This window comes from Centruroides sculpturatus, unplaced genomic scaffold, assembly GCF_000671375.1.
Source record: "Centruroides sculpturatus isolate CEXI.00-Female unplaced genomic scaffold, Cexi_2.0 scaffold282, whole genome shotgun sequence".
NCBI lineage: Eukaryota > Metazoa > Arthropoda > Arachnida > Scorpiones > Buthidae > Centruroides > Centruroides sculpturatus.
In genome coordinates this window covers 54,723-78,177 of record NW_019384528.1, presented here as the reverse complement: position 1 = coordinate 78,177, position 23,455 = coordinate 54,723, and the positions used below count along the sequence as shown (strand labels likewise).

The 23,455-nt window shown below is 29.0% G+C and overlaps 2 protein-coding genes across 4 annotated transcripts in view; both read right to left on the bottom strand.

The window, feature by feature from the left end:
• LOC111622925 (BTB/POZ domain-containing protein 2-like) overlaps positions 1-7,238 on the bottom strand; it is a 29,898-nt gene extending 22,660 nt beyond the window's left edge. The window contains exons 1-2 of the mRNA XM_023365390.1: positions 7,211-7,238; positions 6,091-6,334 (exon numbers count right to left, since the gene is read on the bottom strand). Of these exons, the coding sequence (XP_023221158.1) occupies positions 6,091-6,332 (242 nt within the window). The 5' untranslated portion in view covers positions 6,333-6,334; positions 7,211-7,238. The remainder of the gene's footprint in view (positions 1-6,090; positions 6,335-7,210) is intronic.
• Positions 2,366-12,963, bottom strand: LOC111622926. 3 transcript variants are annotated; one of them, XM_023365393.1, is made up of 3 exons: positions 12,930-12,963; positions 2,649-3,623; positions 2,366-2,554 (listed from the first exon to the last, which is right to left on the bottom strand). In XM_023365393.1, exons 2-3 carry the CDS (start codon positions 3,612-3,614, stop codon positions 2,513-2,515), a joined length of 1,008 nt encoding a protein of 335 aa, XP_023221161.1. In that variant the 5' UTR covers positions 3,615-3,623; positions 12,930-12,963; the 3' UTR covers positions 2,366-2,512. The 3 variants fall into 3 exon arrangements, with proteins under 3 accessions (XP_023221161.1, XP_023221159.1, XP_023221160.1); XM_023365391.1 differs by having other exon boundaries at positions 2,366-3,623; XM_023365392.1 differs by lacking the exon at positions 12,930-12,963 and adding an exon at positions 3,765-3,878 and having other exon boundaries at positions 2,366-3,623.
• Positions 12,964-23,455: the final 10,492 nt, after the last annotated feature.

Sequence of the window (23,455 nt, the reverse complement as noted above, 5' to 3'; positions counted from 1 at the left end):
TTTTTCTTATTTACTCATCATCCATTTATTTGACTTTCTTTAACTTTGTTGAATTCATATATCGTCATTTGAGAAAACGACAATGTTATTGCTTTCGTATGAATAATAAAGAACATAACAGAATAAACGAAGAAAAACACGAAGATTAAATATTTTGAGAAGAATAATCAGAAAAAATACTTATTTGTTTTTCATTCACTTAAATGTAAGCTTTTCTTGATGAAATATCGATCCGTTTTTGTACCATTACTTACACTTAAATTATGATATATACGATGTAATTGTAACATTTTTATCTAATTTAATTGTTTCAAGAGTCAAATCATCCTTTCTGGCATACAAGAGCACATAAGAGGGTCTTTTTTCTGTATCTATCGTAATTTCGGCTAAGCCCACTGTGGGACGGCCAGTTGATGAGAGATGAAGTTTGTGTTTGGGTATGCCCGTAAAATTTCTGGAGTTTTTTATCCACTCTGATTCGATCCCGGGATCCAGAAGCGGTAGGCTGACGCCTTAGGTACTTTAAAAACAGATCACTCTATGCCTCCACTAAGTAGTGCCATTCAGTCGCGCCCATTCATCTCCCATTAAAATCCTTGTATTTTGAAGGTATGCTTTAACACGAACGTTAGTGATGCGTGTATGTGGCAGGTCGACGCGGATTCCCGCCGCAAGTAGTCCCATTGAATGAATTGGAGCGTTTTGCACAGAGCACCAAATGGTGTCACTTAGTTTCACGTTTGAGTTGCTGGTACAAGCGAGTGAATGATGTCACTCAATGGCGCAAGCGAGTGGCACGTTTGAAAGCAACGTCAAACGCCTCGGCCATCCTGTATCTTTTGATATATTTGACTTCTTAGAAAAAGTAATCTTCATATAACACCATTACAATTATATTTGAGTAAAGTAGATTCAAATATCATCTCAACTGAATTTATACATTTCGATTTAGAAGTTTTATAAGTATATTAGACCGATGTTGTTTTGAAATTATAACTATATATTTCGTATAAAGATTTTAGTATTAACAATTTTATTGTGTACCAGGAAATTAAAGAATTTACTATAACAGTTAATTAACAAATCGATTTCATTTTAAATAATAAAGACATAACGTTTGCCATTCTTTCAAAAGTTACCACAAATTACCTGCAGGAAATGTATATTTAAAAGACAATTTGAAGGGGGTTGCGGGGTATACTGTGGGGCGAGTTATGTAAAGATTCTTTCCGTTCTAACGATTTTCTGCAATATATATGCCGTCGCGGATTATCCACACACAATTAATCTACTGTATATTTTCTCAGTTATAATTGTAGCATCCTTCTAAATCAGCACTCTAGATTTCTGTCTAATTCTTTTAATTTTATAAACCTGCCAAATTAATATGAAGAATTAGTAATTAGTTATAATTATAAAATACTTTTTGTTATTACGTTCTTAAAACTTGTCGGCTATTCTTACAGGGTACTTAATCGATTCAATAATAAATTTTTCTCTATGCTGTATATTTATATCTTTTGAATAAATAAATAATGTTTTTATAGTTTATTTATGTGTAGAAAAAACTTAATTTTATAGTTATTTTTTTATATTAGAATTAGATGAAATGTAAAACGATACGACTCTACAAAAATTTAATGAGGTAGTATTAAAAATGTCTAACTTTTGTTTTCAACGTTCAATAATTGAGTTAATGAATAGGTATTATCGTAAGAAAATTAAGGTCGTTTTTAGTTAGTGATTCATTGAAACATTTTCGGAATAATTAGAAAATGGCCATTTGCATGTGTATATTTACATATACTACACGCAAATTATATACATACTTTTATATAAATACGATTTAATTAGTTTAAGATGCTATCTATTGTCCAAATTCTCAAAACTAGTAGTACTTAATCCGGGAAGGACACATTATGGAAGAAGCAAGATACTTTTTCCTACAGGATTAATATCTTTTTCTTTATTTAAATGAACTTTTCAAATCTTTTATCACTTTTTTCATTGAGAACTTTGTCTTTTTAAACAAGAGTTTAATAAAAATGCATTAATATTAAATTAAAATGTAAAATTATGTATTTTTACTGTTACAAATTTCTAACCTAGACTTAAATGTTTTCATACATATTAATAAACGGGCACAAATAAATGTTATTTCTTAATTACTTAAGCCGTATATAAAATTTGAATAAATATACTCGAGAATATGGAACGGCTTTATAAAGTCTTAAATTAAAGAAATAAAATTTAATAAATTGTTCTTGGGAGAGCAATTCAAAAATTCAAGTAGTGCAAGCGGGGTTAAATAAGTAGCCTAATTTTATTTTTAATAATAGTAAATAAAAACCCAATTTAAGCTTTTGAATTAATTTATTGTAAACTGATTTATATATTTGATAACACGTTTACATTAATCAACTGATTGAAGGTAATTGTTATCAAACATTACTCTGACGCTGACGATTTATCATCTTCCATCTCTTCTCATCACTATCATTCATTCCACCTTCTAACTTTTCCATCGATGGTCGTCTCGAACGTTCTTCTTCTCCTGCAGAAAAGATACCTTTTTTGATCTGCATGTTGATATCTCTATCATCCTTACTAATTCTGGGCGAATTACGAGAAGTAATATGTAAAGTTACCATTTCTTTGCTCATTTCCGGTGACTTATAATCGTTTACATCATCGTCTTCATCGTGAGAGTGGTAGAATCTTCCAGTTGTACCAATTTGCCTCTTTTTTCCTGGTCTCCATCCATGCAAACCTAGAATTGACATTGTGTAAGCGTTTTGATTGACAGATTTACTTTCTTGGCGATTTTTTTCTCTTTGCAAAGGCATGGTCTGTTTTTCTGCCAAACCTCCGGGTTTCCAACTTTGAGAAAGAAAAGTGCGTTTAAATGATTGGCGGCCATTTTGTTTCCATAATTTCTTATCCGAAACGCTATCGTCCCAAATTAAAGGTAATACTATCTCTTCGGTTAGTAAATTGTTTTTAAAGGATTGAGATTTCTCTTTGCCACTTGGATCATTGATCAATTCCAGAAGATATTCGCTAATAACGTCTTGGGGGATATTTATTTCTGACATTCCTAACGATCTCCAACGATTTTTCTGCATACGACTCTGTAACATTTTCAGGAAATTCAAAAGAGACAAATTCTGATTGGCCAATGCGGTATCGGGTAATGCAGAAGGCTTGTTTCTTGTATCGTCTTCTATCTTGTCGTTCGGATCTTGTAATAGTAAATTAGGGTGAGCTGGATTTTCTAAAAACTGAAGATTCGACCATAATCGATCGTTTCTGGATAAATCAAAAGGTGGTGAAGTATCTTCCTTCGGAAATGTATCTCTGATAAGAGGAGAAATGGCGGAAAAATCGAATATTTTGCGACCTTCCGTTTCGATTGTTCGTCTCTTTCTGTTCGTTGATTTCGTTGGTGGCCAGTTCGTTTGTTCTGATTCTGCTTGGTTTTTATAGTATATATTTTTATTTTCTATCGGTATAGACTTATAGGTATTAGATAATTCGGTCGATTGAATAGTACCAGATGACATCTTCACAATCAGAAAAGGAAGAATTGATAGTAAAATCATCTTTTCTATCATATTTCTAAGCTTTAAAAAGATACAAAAATATTATATTAATATTTTTACGTACAAAACAATATATAATTCGTTTGTTTAGCTAAATCTACACTAAATCTTGTTTATCTCTAAGATTTTCTGTTACTATTTCTTAATTTAAAAAACACATACCGGCCTTGGGGGACCCGGAATCGAACCCGGACGGGTCGAAAAAATCCCAGAAATTTTTCGGGGGTGGGCCAACCGGATATGTCGAGTCCCATCCCTCAACACCCGGCTGCCCCATCGTGAGTCTAGCCGAGCCTACACTGGGCTTAATAAAAAAAGGCCCTCTTACAAGGCGAAATAAGTAAAAAAAAAAGTTAAAAAAACACTTATTGTTTGTTTTATCTCCATCATTCGCTGTTTACCTATACAGAACTATAAGATTTCACTAATACTTTCTGCATCCTTTGTTATCTTTCTCGTTTTCTTTACAAATCGTTTGCTTCTCTTTGTATTTGTCTCACGATCACTTAATATAACCTCTCTATTCTTTCTTCATAATTATTTTATTAAAAAGTATATTTATTTATTCGTAAATGCTTAAGATATTTACTGTTTGCTATTCTACTCACCTATAATAATATCGATTAATTTTCTAAAATTTTAATATTTAAACATATTTAAATACTTGAATGCCATGGAAATTGATAAAGTTTATTAGAAAGACCAGATTTCCTCACAAAATAAATTTGATCATTTTTTTTTCTAAAGAAATGAATTCAGAAATGGATTAAATATTCAATTTTAACTACTTTTAATATCATTTCTCTAAGATATTTAACGCAAGTCCTTCTAAACTTCTATTTTACTTTTAAAAATGTATAGCTACCATCTGTACATTTCAGGAATAAAAATTGACAGAGATAGCTTGATTTTTGTGGATTAAAAATCAAGCTATCTCTGTCTATTTTTATTCCGGTGACCGAGTGGATAATCTGAACACTAGTAATTGGTTCGGCCTCACCAATGGGCTGTCATGTGGGTTTTCCAGGTTTTATTCACGTATATAATACCTAAATAGGGGCTAGTTTCTCATCGAAAGTCTTCACGGGAGACACTCCTTGCTTTATCCTACCAAACCTAACCATCATCATCATCTATCCATTTAAAATTCCTCAAATCAATTACATTCGTCAATCAATTAAGATAGTTCATACTCTTTATGAAGCTTTAAGAATATTTCTTCTTTATTACCTATTCAATTTTATTCCATGTTATTTTTTTATATTTATCTCTTAAATCGCCGTTAAATATTCCTATTTATTTCTACAAATATTATTCACATTTAAATAATAAACGAGGAAAGATTAATTCATTTATTTAGAAACGATATGTTATTAAATAAGATTATTTTCAATTTTAAATAAATCTAATAAGTGCTAGATGTAAGAAACAAATGTAAAAAAAGTTTGTTTTTTTAAATTCAGTTTATAAAAATAAACAAAAAATAATATTAGTGATAACATTTAGGATAATAAAATATAAGTTTATTTAGATAACTCCTACGCCAAATAAAATTGAATAAATTTCGGATTAAACAAAAATAATTCCGTTTTGAAAGTGAAAATATATTATTTTATTATTTTCGAACGGATTTTTTTTTTGCCCACGTTTTACCCGAAATTAATTTAATATTAGACTTTTCTGAGTTGTTTCTTGAAAGAGTTTGATCGATCGATTAGATCGTAATGGTGTTTATACAAAGACTCGCAATATGTTTACATATGCCAAACATGCAAAACAATTCCTAGAAGAATTTTTATGATTTACCTTTAATTTTATCATAAAATCGATAGACATTAAAAGTGAGCTTTCTTCGAATCGAAACTATTTAATGTCTTCAAACATATATTTTATAAAGAGTTAAACATTTAAACTTATAAATTATTAGTGCAAACTTAGCATAACTGTAACATTTTTCAGATTTTTTTTCTATGTGCTGTAACAGCTAAAATCCTTGTTTTCTTGATCAGAAATACTATTATCTTGTCTTTTTTTTCTGAACACTGAAACTGANATAGAGTAGTGCCTGTCATCTATGTAACTCCTTTCAGGAGAAAAACTTTGAATTTAAAGAATGTAATTTCCTATAGTTAATCGGAGCCTCCTTCCTCTAGTATTACCATATCTTGTCTCGACTTTCATGTATCTAACTTCATTCTCGAGATTAAGGAAGGACGACAGACGGATAGACAGCGACGGTGGGAATTTATAGGTCTACAGTTTTTTTCAAATTGCAGCCAAATTACTATGCTACTACTTTTATTCAGAAAATAGTATCATACATTTATCTTTAAATTCTATACAATATTATCTGAAATAACGCAATTTATGTTACTAAATGTCAGTTTAGGAAAGGAAAACTTCCTGACAATAGAAAAAATAAAATTTATCAAACTAAACTTTTGAAGAACATTGAGTAATGTTAGAATGATATAAGAAATATACCTACTTGAGAACCATTTGAAAGATTCGTGATTCTACTTCTGGCAAGAGTATTTCCTCCGTTTTACACGAAGAATCATATAACATTGAACGGAAAACATCGCTATATACGCTAAGTAACAATTTATGAGAATGAAATTTCTTTTGATCGTTTCCCACTAAAAAAGTGACATCGTGCAATTCATCGGTAAGCATCAATTGCTTGATTTTACCTGAGAGAGAATTTGTTTGTAGTTGCCAATCTGCCATGACTGAAATTAAAATATATTTATAATTATATTTCATAAAGAGAATTTTATTCTTGATTTCAGAAAATATTTTTATATAAATTTTATTGATTTGTCAGGCGTAGTTTTTGTTCAAAATGACTATACATCTTATACACTCAGGCAATAAACTCTCCTAAGATAGATAAGAAATAATTAATCATTTCTTACCCATTAATTGCCAATTCCTTGTCCATGGGATTGGCAATTAAAAACAGATACGATTCGAACTGCTGAATATTGAAAAATGAGAAGAGGTGCAGTTAAAACAAATGAAAGAAAACTAATAAAATTAAGGAAGATAAATATAAAAAAGGTTCTTTTTAATCTTATTTTCAAATTAATAAAACCGAAAAATCTTAATAAATTGTTTAAGAAATGGAAATAATCAAAAACATTACAATTATGCTTATTTTTATTTAATTCCAGTTAAAACAGTCATTTTTCCAATCTAAAAACCATTAAGATTTGTTTCGGTTGCTATGATAGAACGTTTCTAATTTCCTAAGATAAACATAAAATTGTTTTTCTCTATAAATAATTGTGAAGATTTATTCAATGAAGATGATAACGAATTTTTACTGTTTACCGAAATAAACGAAATTATGAAGACATATAAAAAATTTCAACATAATTGCCATAAATCACTGACTGAATAATCTAACAATTTTCTTTCTGATTAAATTTATTTTAATATGATATCAGATCCTAACAAATGCCTGAATGTTTTACTATTTAATTCCCTATCATTATCAATGTAGCCCTACATAACATCACTATTTTGTTATGTGTATTATTTATAAGTAATTACGAAATTTTAAATTATTTAAATTTATTAAAAACATTCATTCAACTTCTTACCTTTAATGAGAATGATAACCAAGTATAAACTTTGTTCTCAATTTATTTTATTGATAATCTTTATACCTTTTAACTCTAATCTTATCAGACTGTACGATTTATTTTTCACTGTAAAAACTTAGATTCATCGTTACAAATTCAAGATTAGATGGCTCCATTTATATAGAATGAAGGTATAAATCTTAATCATAAAAATCCAAATATAAAATTCGTTTCTATTCTCAAAATTAAACTTTTTGACATTTTATAATAATTAACAATACAAAAATTTTAAAAATACAATCTCATAACAGATGGCGCCAGAAACAATTTTAACTGTTTCCCGGAAAGTTACGCAACTCGTTGTTGGATTTTTATTCTGGAAATTTATATTCTCGTCGCCTATATTAAATGTTTCTTTATTTATGATATTAAAAATACAGTTGAATAGGTCCTACTACGAGAAACACCGGGCCCACCAGTGGCCAAGCGGTCTTCGTACCCTAAACACTGGGAATTCGGTCGTGGGTACGCGCCTCTCTCGGACGGGCTGGCCACGTGGAGTTTTCCGGGTGTTCTCTATGTCTGTAACGCCTAAATAGGGGCCAGTTTCCCTTAAAAAGACCTTCCGGAAGGCATCTCCCTTGGCAGATCGCTCAAGTGTTGCGTTGCCATAACAAACAAACGAGATACATCTCTGTGAGAGAAGAAAACGGAGGAAAATTTAAAAACAATTTAATAAATTATTTCAAAATTATAATTATTAATTTAGATAAGAGATGGCGCCTAACGTTTGCCTCTATTAGCAAATTACTTAGTATTAATTATTAAAATTAGCGGATTTATAGCTCGAATATTTAAGGCGATGGTTTGGCTACGTATCGAAGAAAACGTTTTGTTGGAACTTAAATATAAATGACGGCAAACCATTTGATAAAATTTCGTGTATTAACTTGTCACCAGTGAAAAGATGTAAAAATGTCAGAAAAACGATAAGTCCCGCCGACGTAAATGGGTTGAAATTCTTAAATATTTCAAAAATAAACAAGGATCTTTTAAAACCATTTTAAAAATCGTTGAGTTCTGTTATTCCTGGAGTTCTGTTATTCCTGATTTCTGGCTCAATTTTGATAAATTGAGCCAGAAATCAGGAAGACGAGTGTTCTCAACGAGTGTTCTCAACATTAGACCAGTTAGAACTGTTAGAACTCTGCCGACAGGTGAATAGCGACGAAGTAGGAAATTGGAATGTAAACCTAGTGTTCTGTATACACTAAAGACTCTGCACTTAAATTCAGAACATTGGTCCTACTCTGAACCAGAAACATTTTATGATATACTGCTGATGTANTTGTGTATATTTTGTTTTAAAAGTGTACATGAGACTTAATTTCTATCCTGATAATTACAAATTATGTCTTTAAACACGTAAATTAATGTCACATCGCGTCAATTGCACCATTGCGCGCGTAAATATTTATTATTCTAATATATTATAAAAATAACTTTTAATTAGTATTTTTAATGTACGAATCAGTAAATAACAATGTTACATTTGATGAAAGTTTTCGAATTTCTTTGTAGAACAATGATCGAAATTCTGATCGAAAACGTCAAAATTATAATAAAATATTAAATTATCAATAATTATATGCTGTTATGTTCATCTTTATCCTGATTAATTTAATGTTAATTAGAATTATGAGTACAGACAAATTAATATTTCTACAAGTTTATTGCTTAAAACTCAGGGTCTATAATTAGGGTGAGAGAATCTCACAAATGAGAATTATAACCTTATAAAATATTATACAAATTGTAAGATAAATTGTAGAACTGAAGTAAAAAGTTCACTTATGGAACATGGCCAGAGTGGATAAAATTCACTGAACACCGGTTGAGGATTCGCATCTGATCAATGGGATGGTCACGTGGAATTTTTCCGGGCTTTCTTTACGTATCTAGAACCTAAATAGGGACCAGTTTCTCATAGAAAGTCCTTCTTCACCTAAATAGGGACCAATTTCAGATAGAAAGGTCTCTTGGAAAGCACCCCAATGACAGATCTTGCCACATGTTGAATTATCGTATCCCATCAAACCGAACCAACATTACCTACAACACATTTATCAATTTACAATGTTCAGTTTTTTCATCTAAATAAACATTTCTTAGAAAAGAAAGCATTTTGTATACACTTTAAAATTTTATTTTATTCTTTCCAAACATTTTCGCATTTAAAACTGACATAATCTTATATAAATACAGAAATCTTGTCATTCTAAGCTCGTTTTCTAAAAAGAAAACTTATGTTATAGAAATATTTCTTACATTTGTAGCTACAAGACACATTTATTCCTTCTTTTAACAGATAATTTACAATATAAATATTTAAAAATCTAAATTATCGCTGTTATTGTTTAAGTTAATTCTATCTTAACACTTTATAAGGACATAAAATTATAATATGAATTTATCTTTTAATAAACTTAATTAAAATCACTGGTTTGTTGAACTTTTAGATTTTATTACTAATTATAATTAAATATACAAACTTTTCAAACATTATTAACATTTATCTTCAGGAAAACTGAGGGATAAACAGATCAATTCTTTTAATTAAATAAAAGTCTCGTGAACGTTACATATTATAAATATGAGGAAACTGAGCTGTATTAATGTATAATAAAACTAATTATAGTAAATTCTAGTAGTCACGAGACTAAAAAATTAATTTATTAATCATCGCATTTATATTATATTTGTATAATTTTTGAGCATGGTTAAATTTATTCTTTCTTTTTACAAATAAAACCATCAGAAATTCTAGTCACAAAGTTGGTAATAAATTTAAATTTGTTGATAATTTTGTATTTTTTCAACAATTTTATATGATTTTTATATATAAATAAAGTATATTCAATAAATTAACTTCATCTATAAATAGAAATCCAGTCGATAATTTGGGATGGGATGTAGGACATTACTTAAGTTAGAAGTATTTGAACGTAACTTCCGAGTTTCGTAGCAATTGGTCGAATGGCATAAGCATACATAACGAACAAACAAACATTTTGATTAGTATATATCAAGTAATTTCTGTCTACATTTGATTGCTATCTTTACACGTAGCGCCATCTATTGGGAAAAATTTTAACAAAATAATAAACTAAATATAATTCTTACGAAAAGGATCTAATTTTAAAATATATACATTATGCACACTGAATTACTGTAACAATGATATAGCGCGAAATAGATGCGACATTACGTCATTACTACTATAGGAAGCACATAGCACTTGCCTGTGTGGTGTAGTAGTGTTTTGCCCCTGTACATCATACTTTTCCTGTTAGCAATAGAGTCGTGCCAGTTATGTATCTATCTTCGTTCAGGAGAAAACTTTTGAACTGAAATAATATGACTTGCGGTATAAATCGGAAGTTCTTATAAATTAACAGTTAATCTGGTCCTCTTCCCTCTTACGATTTCCACGTCTGGTCTCTACTTTCATCTAACTCCGTTGTCGAGATTAACGAATGACAGAGACGGACGGACGACAATGGGAATTTATAGGTCTACAGTTTTTTCAAATTGCAGCCCAATAAGTATGCTCCATTAACCGAGTGGATGAAACCACCGAACACCGTTAGTCGCTCGTGGATTCGCGAATGGCCAAAGGACTGGCCACGTAAAGTTTTCTGAGTTTTCTTCGCGTTAGTAACACTTAAATTGGGACCAGCTTTACATAAGTCTTTCAGGGATGCATCCTCCTCGGCAGATCGCCAAATAAACCAAACCAACTCTAATAACTTTTCTATAAACGCGATATTTACGAGGACGTGCTTAACTACCAAGAAACCTGGACGTCCTGTCCCTCCCGATTTCATCTCCCCTTACTAATTCATAAACTCATTGCCCCAAACTTCTTTCACTGATTTTGCTTAAGGTGTTCTAACATTCAGCCAAATTAATGTACTGTACAGTACGTGCAATGATTTTAAGGACAAAGTTCAGCTCGAAGTCTCTTTCTGTGCCGAAGTTTATTTTTCCTATTTATCATCGTGGCAACAATGCTTTATTCAAAATTTCCTGTAGTTGTAGTCTGTGTAATGTGCACTATAATAGTAGTGGGATGACTTATTATAGGAAACTGGCCCATATCTAGGTGTTAGACAAGTGAATAAAACCCGGAAATATAGGAAATTGGCCCATACTTGGATGCTAATACGTGAATAAAATCTGTAAAACATGTGGCCAGCCGTTGATGAGGCACGAACCCGCGTTTAATGGTCTTACACACTCGGTCACTGGTGGGCATATTAAATATTTAATTCGCAAAAATTAACATTTTAACGCAAAAATACCTTGTAAAATTCAAAACATTTAACATTTATATGATGAGATAATGATTATAAACACAAATACTACGCGTTAAATTAAGAATTCGTTATCTTTTTTGCCACGTGATTCCTGTTTTTTGGCAGGTTACTAAATCAATACTTAAATGTAGATTAATCTAAGCCACAAGCAATAATAAAATGTAGCTTGAAGTGTGATTGCGGGAAAGAGCGTGTGTAAAGATCGATGAATTGATAATTGTATCTGGATTGTTTCCATTAGATATGCTCCGATATCACGCCTTTCTTACAATAGTTTTCCTTAGAATATTTACCTTAATGAAACATTTCGATCCATAGCTCAGTCATACAAATATGTTGTGGGGTATGTAGTGTTTCTGTCGATGTCAATTATTTTCATCATAGATTTCATGCGAGACTGTTATCTATATGTGTGGGAAAGGCTGAAAACATCCATTTAAAACGTCCACATTCGCCTGAGCATTTAAAACTTCGCTGATATTATTCGAATAATAATGGAGAAAGACGGGGATCTTCAAATTATGAACTAAGAAATTTTGAAGATTCTGAGAAATGTTGGTGGATTTTTTCAAAATTCAGGGAATTAAAGAAACGTCACTTGAAAAAAGTAAATACAGAAAATAAATTTTTAAATTTAAATTTTAATCAATAAAACATTTTTCAGTGTATATTGGTTACAAGACACATTTATTCCTTCTTTTAACAGATAATTTACAATATAAATATTTAAAAATCTAAATTATCGCTGTTATTGTTTAAGTTAATTCTANAGATCCTTCATTCATCTTTAATACACTTATTATTATAAACAACACTCTGCACTCTACACAAATAAATGCATAATTTCTATATGGAAGCTTGTTTTTAGAAACAATAGTCCTTATTATATTAATATTATATCTTTATTAATGTTCTTTATTATATCTGAAATACATTTTTCTACTGTAACTTAACATAACCCATTCTTAATGAAGTCAATAAACTAAAAATTTCTTTGCTGATAACTCTTACACTTACTGTAACATCGATAAAGAGATTTCTATCGTACATCTTCCATTCATAAGTTGTATACTAAATTATACTACACGCATCGCGCTATAAACTATACTAAAAGGGTTAAATCTTTTAAATTATATATGTTATAAAACAATCAAACGTTTATTAATATACTGTTTATAATTTTAAGTATATATTTACAAAATTAGCTAATTAAAAACGTAGTTAAAAATTGAGTTTTAACATTAAAAAATTGCTTTAAAATAATAAATACTTATCTACTTCGTTATATATTTTTAAATAAATTCGAATATATTTTAAATTTTTTTAAAAATTGGAAAAAAATAAATAAAAAACCTCACCTGAATGGATAAAATCTCTTATCGCGACTTAAACGCGCTTTTGTACATTTATATATAAAGGAAAGACATCTAAACTATCCAATGTCTGAAGACAACGTCACAGATCCACCTACGTGTATAACACGTGATGCTGTTGATCAAAATTAACTTTTATTTTCCAAAGTAAATTTTCAGATTAACTTTTAATAGTTGATTATATAAAAAAAAAAACCATCAAAACGAGAGCAACGTTCATCCAACTACTCGCGTGTTTACATAAAGAAACACTGAAGCAATTCTCTGTTATATCAAATCAATTGAAAATTTTCGCTGCAAATATATATTAATAAAATATTTTAATCTCTAGATAATTTTTTCAAATTTAATTTCAATGTTTACTTTGTTAAAAATATTCAAACTTTTCTTCCTATAAAACTCTTACAACAAACTTAAGTAGGTATGAAGTGTTTTAGTTAATTTTAATAAAATATTAAATTTACCTTCGACTTTAACACCTTTTCCTAAGGAAATTAATTGCCATTTTCGTCAAATTCCTTTCCTTAAATTCCTTAAAACATATTCTAAAAACTAAAAGCAATTACATAAATATTCCAAGTAAAATAACATTAACATTTATATATTTTAAGGTGTTTTATAATATAAACTTATAGTCGATTAATTAAAACTTTTAAATTAAATATTAAGTATAAATATATTTAAGAATATCGACATAAAGCAATTTACTTTAAATTATTTAAATATATACTTATTATTTTTCATTCGTTTAACTATTAAATAAACGATTAATTAGTTAATAAAATCGAATAAAAATTAATAATAATAATTAATTTAATTAAAAGCTTCGAAAGTTAATACAAATTTATTAATAATTCGTGTAGAAATTTTGTAATTAAATGATTTTTATTTAATTAAAAGAAGCGCAATTTGCTATTTAAAAAAAAAGAAAAAAATTATTTAATTAGTGAAATTTATATCAAGTAATTTTGAATAAATTTTAATTTGTTAATTAGAATTAACAGTGGGTAATTTTAATCTTAAAAAAAGTATTAAAATATTATTTATAGATTTTTAGTTAATTTGAATTCATGAGAAAAAGTTAAAAATGTGAATTATCGAGCTGCTATTTAATTCGATGAAGAATTTATATGAAAATAATGTCGTTTAATTAGGTTAAGTTCAAGTTAATTAAGATGATTTTAATTAATTAATATAGTTTAGATAATAGAAAATAATTTAATTGATGAGAATTTATAAAGAAATAATTGTAATGCTTGCTGTGTGTTTATGTTAATTTGTGATTTATTATTGAAAAAAAATGGAAAATATAAGCAGTTTATTAAGCTATTTACAAAGATGATGATGATAAAAATCCATAAAAGAATAATTGTCTTATAGACTATTGTGTTATATTGATAATTCCGTTTTATATGAATTCCATGTTGTACGAGTCACTTAGATTTTACAAATACGTGAGCCGTTCACAGCCCGGCACACGTATTTGTAAAATCTAAGTGACTCGTACAACATGGAATTCATATAAAACGGAATTATCAACAGTNTAAGAAGCCACTGGATGCTGTTCACTTATAAAAAACTCACTCGTGCCAACTGAAAGTTTCTTCAAGAGATGAAATACTTTTAACAATAAATTTACTATTGCTAACAATCGTTTAAACCTCTTCCTATCTTCATCCATTCGATTTCCCAAGGAAAACAGCCAAAGAGAAAAGCTGCCTTCTCCTCTACTGATTACAATTTTCATCTTTCCTCTGTCCTTCTATGATGAAATTAAAATTGAAATTTTATATATTTTTAATTCCACTAAATTATTAAATTTTATGGTTTCAAGCAGATTTTTCTCCCTACTCACATTGTAATTAACGTATTCTATATTATACTAATTAAAATTTCGTAATTTCACAGCCATAAAAGTTCTAAGTTACGTTCATTTTACACTGTAAATTTACACTTAATTATAATTAATATATTTATTTATAATTTTACTTTTAAGATTTTTGTACTTTTTCCCCCCTTCAATTAAATTAATTAACTGTTTTTATGCTGATTTTTTTCTAAATTAAATTACCTGGCTCTGTAAACTTTATGCTTATTAATAAATGAAAGTTTATTTAAGCATGCTAATTAAATTCTTTAATTTATTTTATAAACAAACGAAGATTTAGTCGATAACTGAGATTTACTTTCATTACATCCTTAATTACAAGAATTTTTTTGAATTTTTGATTTTTTCTGCTCTGTGGACACCAAGAGGGCCTTTTTCTAGGCCTGTCATGGGTTAGGCCAGGCCCACGATAGGGCAATCGGATCAGGTCACCCCCGAAAAATTCTTTGGGATTTTCTGATTGCCCGGATTAGATCCTGGATACCCCAGAGCTGTTTAACAGAGTGAACATTTTTTCCAAGTTTAAATAAAAAATTTGCATGATACTCGATGAATATACAGTAGACCTCCTATAACACTATTGATAATTCCGCTTTATATGAATTCCATGTTGTACGAGTCACTTAGATTTTACAAATACGTGAGCCGTTCACAGCCCGGCACACGTATTTGTAAAATCTAAGTGACTCGTACAACATGGAATTCATATAAAGCGGAATTATCAATAGTGTTATAGGAGGTCTACTGTATATTCATCGAGTATCATGCAAATTTTTTATTTAAACTTGGAAAAAATGTTCACTCTGTTAAACAGCTCTGGGGTATCCAGGATCTAATCCGGGCAATCAGAAAATCCCAAAGAATTTTTCGGGGGTGACCTGATCCGATTGCCCTATCGTGGGCCTGGCCTAACCCATGACAGGCCTAGAAAAAGGCCCTCTTGGTGTCCACAGAGCAGAAAAAATCAAAAATTCAAAAAAATTCTTGTAATTAAGGATGTAATGAAAGTAAATCTCAGTTATCGACTAAATCTTCGTTTGTTTATAAAATAAATTAAAGAATTTAATTAGCATGCTTAAATAAACTTTCATTTATTAATAAGCATAAAGTTTACAGAGCCAGGTAATTTAATTTAGAAAAAAATCAGCATAAAAACAGTTAATTAATTTAATTGAAGGGGGGAAAAAGTACAAAAATCTTAAAAGTAAAATTATAAATAAATATATTAATTATAATTAAGTGTAAATTTACAGTGTAAAATGAACGTAACTTAGAACTTTTATGGCTGTGAAATTACGAAATTTTAATTAGTATAATATAGAATACGTTAATTACAATGTGAGTAGGGAGAAAAATCTGCTTGAAACCATAAAATTTAATAATTTAGTAGAATTAAAAATATATAAAATTTCAATTTTAATTTCATCATAGAAGGACAGAGGAAAGATGAAAATTGTAATCAGTAGAGGAGAAGGCAGCTTTTCTCTTTGGCTGTTTTCCTTGGGAAATCGAATGGATGAAGATAGGAAGAGGTTTAAACGATTGTTAGCAATAGTAAATTTATTGTTAAAAGTATTTCATCTCTTGAAGAAACTTTCAGTTGGCACGAGTGAGTTTTTTATAAGTGAACAGCATCCAGTGGCTTCTTAATGGACGTTATGTTGTCCTGTGCATTTCCTGCGGAGAGAATACCCGGAGTGATACAATAATTGCCAATCTTGTAAGTTTTCGATCAAATAACAAATATTAAAAAATATATAGTTCCTAGATATAAATATATCATGACTTTATAGCTATTTTTCGAACCATTCAAGTGAGGAGAAAGAAGAAAATAATAATAGAACGAATTTATTGCGGGTTTACGACTATCAAACCTAAAAATAGGGCAAGTTTTTAATGGGTTTTTACTTGATTTACGAAGTATAAACTAATTCAGCTGTAAACATAATATGATACTTAATCATTAATTAATCTCTAGATATTAAAATAGGAAGGAACGTAATTAAATTCTGGAGCCTTCCTCCGTAGCTTCTCTCATTAACAACTTCATAATGAGATGCCAAGGAAAAGTTTATTTTACTCTAAAAATAAAGTTTTATATTTGAAATTTATGAAATTATCACAATTTTCACGTTTTAAATATGTGTATTTATTACATTTAATTTAGTGAATAGGTGCCAAAAATACGTTAACAATGGTGCCGTACTAACTGAATTAAGTATGAATGAATGAAACCTTTCACGTTGTATTTCTCTTCTTAAAAATATATATTAATAAGGTTTCTTTAAGGATAACACCCATGACAATATATTTACGTTATTACATGATGCTAGAATATTATAGATTAACAACCGTTTAATTTACAGTTAAATGTAATTTACGTAACCGATATTTATTTTCGAACTTTGATAAAATATAGAGAGAAACCTTAAGACAGTTTTAGTTAATAAATCAATAAAAATTGAGTTCTTTCACTGATTTTTATTCGGTTTTTAATGAAAAACCTCAATAAAAGCCACTGAACACTGGTAGTTGGGTCGCGGGTTCACACCTGACCAACAGTCTTCATTCATTAAATTTTAGTTTAAAAAATTCAATTTTTATTAAGTTTTTTCAACAGAAATTTAATAAATGAGACGAAGAAATAAACGCAAAAAACATGCTTGTTTCTAACGAGTGTAAACACGCCAACACGACTGCATTTTTTTATGATAGTAGTTAATGAAAGTTTATTATTTTATTTAAAGAAAATGCATTTACAAACTTAATTAATAGCTTTAAAAATATTCGTATTTTTAAGTTTTATGCCATAAATAATTCAATAAAAAATACTTTTAATTTTTAAAAATTATTTTAGTGTGTTATGTAGCTTGATGCAAGTTGTTTGTTTGTTTAAGCGATTTGCCATTTAGTTTATGAGTTTAACTTCATTTGTTTGCTTAGTTAGTTGTGTATATTTTGTTTTAAAAGTGTACATGAGACTTAATTTCTATCCTGATAATTACAAATTATGTCTTTAAACACGTAAATTAATGTCACATCGCGTCAATTGCACCATTGCGCGCGTAAATATTTATTATTCTAATATATTATAAAAATAACTTTTAATTAGTATTTTTAATGTACGAATCAGTAAATAACAATGTTACATTTGATGAAAGTTTTCGAATTTCTTTGTAGAACAATGATCGAAATTCTGATCGAAAACGTCAAAATTATAATAAAATATTAAATTATCAATAATTATATGCTGTTATGTTCATCTTTATCCTGATTAATTTAATGTTAATTAGAATTATGAGTACAGACAAATTAATATTTCTACAAGTTTATTGCTTAAAACTCAGGGTCTATAATTAGGGTGAGAGAATCTCACAAATGAGAATTATAACCTTATAAAATATTATACAAATTGTAAGATAAATTGTAGAACTGAAGTAAAAAGTTCACTTATGGAACATGGCCAGAGTGGATAAAATTCACTGAACACCGGTTGAGGATTCGCATCTGATCAATGGGATGGTCACGTGGAATTTTTCCGGGCTTTCTTTACGTATCTAGAACCTAAATAGGGACCAGTTTCTCATAGAAAGTCCTTCTTCACCTAAATAGGGACCAATTTCAGATAGAAAGGTCTCTTGGAAAGCACCCCAATGACAGATCTTGCCACATGTTGAATTATCGTATCCCATCAAACCGAACCAACATTACCTACAACACATTTATCAATTTACAATGTTCAGTTTTTTCATCTAAATAAACATTTCTTAGAAAAGAAAGCATTTTGTATACACTTTAAAATTTTATTTTATTCTTTCCAAACATTTTCGCATTTAAAACTGACATAATCTTATATAAATACAGAAATCTTGTCATTCTAAGCTCGTTTTCTAAAAAGAAAACTTATGTTATAGAAATATTTCTTACATTTGTAGCTACAAGACACATTTATTCCTTCTTTTAACAGATAATTTACAATATAAATATTTAAAAATCTAAATTATCGCTGTTATTGTTTAAGTTAATTCTATCTTAACACTTTATAAGGACATAAAATTATAATATGAATTTATCTTTTAATAAACTTAATTAAAATCACTGGTTTGTTGAACTTTTAGATTTTATTACTAATTATAATTAAATATACAAACTTTTCAAACATTATTAACATTTATCTTCAGGAAAACTGAGGGATAAACAGATCAATTCTTTTAATTAAATAAAAGTCTCGTGAACGTTACATATTATAAATATGAGGAAACTGAGCTGTATTAATGTATAATAAAACTAATTATAGTAAATTCTAGTAGTCACGAGACTAAAAAATTAATTTATTAATCATCGCATTTATATTATATTTGTATAATTTTTGAGCATGGTTAAATTTATTCTTTCTTTTTACAAATAAAACCATCAGAAATTCTAGTCACAAAGTTGGTAATAAATTTAAATTTGTTGATAATTTTGTATTTTTTCAACAATTTTATATGATTTTTATATATAAATAAAGTATATTCAATAAATTAACTTCATCTATAAATAGAAATCCAGTCGATAATTTGGGATGGGATGTAGGACATTACTTAAGTTAGAAGTATTTGAACGTAACTTCCGAGTTTCGTAGCAATTGGTCGAATGGCATAAGCATACATAACGAACAAACAAACATTTTGATTAGTATATATCAAGTAATTTCTGTCTACATTTGATTGCTAGCTTTACACGTAGCGCCATCTATTGGGAAAAATTTTAACAAAATAATAAACTAAATATAATTCTTACGAAAAGGATCTAATTTTAAAATATATACATTATGCACACTGAATTACTGTAACAATGATATAGCGCGAAATAGATGCGACATTACGTCATTACTACTATAGGAAGCACATAGCACTTGCCTGTGTGGTGTAGTAGTGTTTTGCCCCTGTACATCATACTTTTCCTGTTAGCAATAGAGTCGTGCCAGTTATGTATCTATCTTCGTTCAGGAGAAAACTTTTGAACTGAAATAATATGACTTGCGGTATAAATCGGAAGTTCTTATAAATTAACAGTTAATCTGGTCCTCTTCCCTCTTACGATTTCCACGTCTGGTCTCTACTTTCATCTAACTCCGTTGTCGAGATTAACGAATGACAGAGACGGACGGACGACAATGGGAATTTATAGGTCTACAGTTTTTTCAAATTGCAGCCCAATAAGTATGCTCCATTAACCGAGTGGATGAAACCACCGAACACCGTTAGTCGCTCGTGGATTCGCGAATGGCCAAAGGACTGGCCACGTAAAGTTTTCTGAGTTTTCTTCGCGTTAGTAACACTTAAATTGGGACCAGCTTTACATAAGTCTTTCAGGGATGCATCCTCCTCGGCAGATCGCCAAATAAACCAAACCAACTCTAATAACTTTTCTATAAACGCGATATTTACGAGGACGTGCTTAACTACCAAGAAACCTGGACGTCCTGTCCCTCCCGATTTCATCTCCCCTTACTAATTCATAAACTCATTGCCCCAAACTTCTTTCACTGATTTTGCTTAAGGTGTTCTAACATTCAGCCAAATTAATGTACTGTACAGTACGTGCAATGATTTTAAGGACAAAGTTCAGCTCGAAGTCTCTTTCTGTGCCGAAGTTTATTTTTCCTATTTATCATCGTGGCAACAATGCTTTATTCAAAATTTCCTGTAGTTGTAGTCTGTGTAATGTGCACTATAATAGTAGTGGGATGACTTATTATAGGAAACTGGCCCATATCTAGGTGTTAGACAAGTGAATAAAACCCGGAAATATAGGAAATTGGCCCATACTTGGATGCTAATACGTGAATAAAATCTGTAAAACATGTGGCCAGCCGTTGATGAGGCACGAACCCGCGTTTAATGGTCTTACACACTCGGTCACTGGTGGGCATATTAAATATTTAATTCGCAAAAATTAACATTTTAACGCAAAAATACCTTGTAAAATTCAAAACATTTAACATTTATATGATGAGATAATGATTATAAACACAAATACTACGCGTTAAATTAAGAATTCGTTATCTTTTTTGCCACGTGATTCCTGTTTTTTGGCAGGTTACTAAATCAATACTTAAATGTAGATTAATCTAAGCCACAAGCAATAATAAAATGTAGCTTGAAGTGTGATTGCGGGAAAGAGCGTGTGTAAAGATCGATGAATTGATAATTGTATCTGGATTGTTTCCATTAGATATGCTCCGATATCACGCCTTTCTTACAATAGTTTTCCTTAGAATATTTACCTTAATGAAACATTTCGATCCATAGCTCAGTCATACAAATATGTTGTGGGGTATGTAGTGTTTCTGTCGATGTCAATTATTTTCATCATAGATTTCATGCGAGACTGTTATCTATATGTGTGGGAAAGGCTGAAAACATCCATTTAAAACGTCCACATTCGCCTGAGCATTTAAAACTTCACTGATATTATTCGAATAATAATGGAGAAAGACGGGGATCTTCAAATTATGAACTAAGAAATTTTGAAGATTCTGAGAAATGTTGGTGGATTTTTTCAAAATTCAGGGAATTAAAGAAACGTCACTTGAAAAAAGTAAATACAGAAAATAAATTTTTAAATTTAAATTTTAATCAATAAAACATTTTTCAGTGTATATTGGTACAATTATTTGAAACAATCGAAATTTACCATTCATTATTCTACTAATTACTTTGTTACAAATTATTTTTCAAAGTACAAAATGTAAATGATAGCTTGTAAGTAACAAAGCCACTTATTGATTACTTTTATTCCTACTCGAAATATAATAAAGAATTATTTAATATAAATATATTTCATTTTAAAATAAAATATGAAATAAGAAAGGACCGTTTCACAGATTTTAGCCTTTTAAGCTAAGAAATTGAAAGCTGTATTAAGTTCAATTGTAGTTAATTGTAAATTTAACAAAAAGAAAAAAAAATTGTTTAATTCAAGAATTCCTCAGAAGTTTTACATTTAAGTTGTAATTCTTACAATATAACTTAATTGTATACTTTTAATACAAAAATAAATTCCCAATTTATAACGTTTATTCTAGCAAAAATCAATTTATATTCATATAAAAATTAAAGTAATAATATTCATACATTATCTATATTATTGAAATTACTACCAAAAATAATAATAAGGTAAATCAAAATAATGGAAATTAATGAGAGGCAATCTCTTGATTTTTGTCAAACATTTTATAAAAACTATGGCTGAAAATAAACTTTTCAATATTCTCCTATTGAGTAGACTTAAAAAATGGCCTTCATGTAATTTACTGTCCAGACTGTTGCTTAATTAAGTTGATCTTTCTATTAATTATTTATAGAATATTAATTTGTGCGTCATTGACATGAATGAGACATGTAGGTCTTGAAAAATTTGTTGAATAAAGCATTGACACACAAATATCCATACATATCCAATAATATCCATACATACAGAAAACCCCCAAGTTTTTTTTGCATTTCTCCACGTTTGAAGGTTCTCTGAGCCCAAAAATGTAATTCTGAGGGGTCATTTTTTGACCGACTGCCACTTTCCCTCTGTTATATATAACAGTAGGGAAAGTAAAAATAAATTTTGTTAAAGATACAATTAAGGAATATTTATATCCAATATAAATTTACTAAATTGTTATCTTTAATACATATATTAATTTGAATACAATTCCTTCATCTCGTTGTATTCCTAGGATATATATGTAAACAATGCTGATGATAATCATTTTGTCACTGTATACTTCAATGTTAATGCTATTAACATTGAAGTATACACATTTATTAACATCCAAATAATTAAATTTCTATCTATAAATCATGGCATATTGTGATCTAATTACTACTTTATTTATTACTCTTTTAATACTTGAAACTCAAAAAAATCAATAAATTGTGTAAAGAAGTTCCAAGAAAGTCTTAAAAGTATTTTGATCTTAAAAATTGATAGTCTGAAATACATTAAACAAAAAAAACCATATATTGTTATATTGTTTAAAACCAGATGAACTGCTGAATTATCAGCTATAATAAGGCTAAGTTAATTATTAACTCAGCTTTATTATAGCCCAATAATTCAGCAGATTGGCTTTAATCAAAAATAAGTTTGGTGGAATTGTTCTTTATATACACACATTGTTTTATGTCACTATTTAGTTTCTCAACTGGAAAATGATTCTAACATCAAATTTTGGATATTGTATTATCTTATGTATTATATGTTTTGGGACATGCTAATTCTGATTACACAACTGCTAGCGTTATTTGCAATTATAATAAGCAGAGTCTGCTGTAACTTCATCAGATGGATTTAAAATGAAGTTTATACAGGTATACCTCAAGTTACGTCGTTTCGAGTTATGTCATTCTCGATTATACATCGTTTATCAAAAAATATATGGAAAAATAAAAATCAAGTTTAAGTCATTTTATTCGACTTTACGTCTGTCCGCCACAAATACTGAAGTCATAATATCACTAGAAAAGCGTTAAAGCACATAAAATCATATTAAAATATGTACATTTACAGTAAATGTTAATATAATCATCATAAATCCTAGAGAACGAAACATGAAAACATCTGTGTTTCTGTGTTGTTGTCG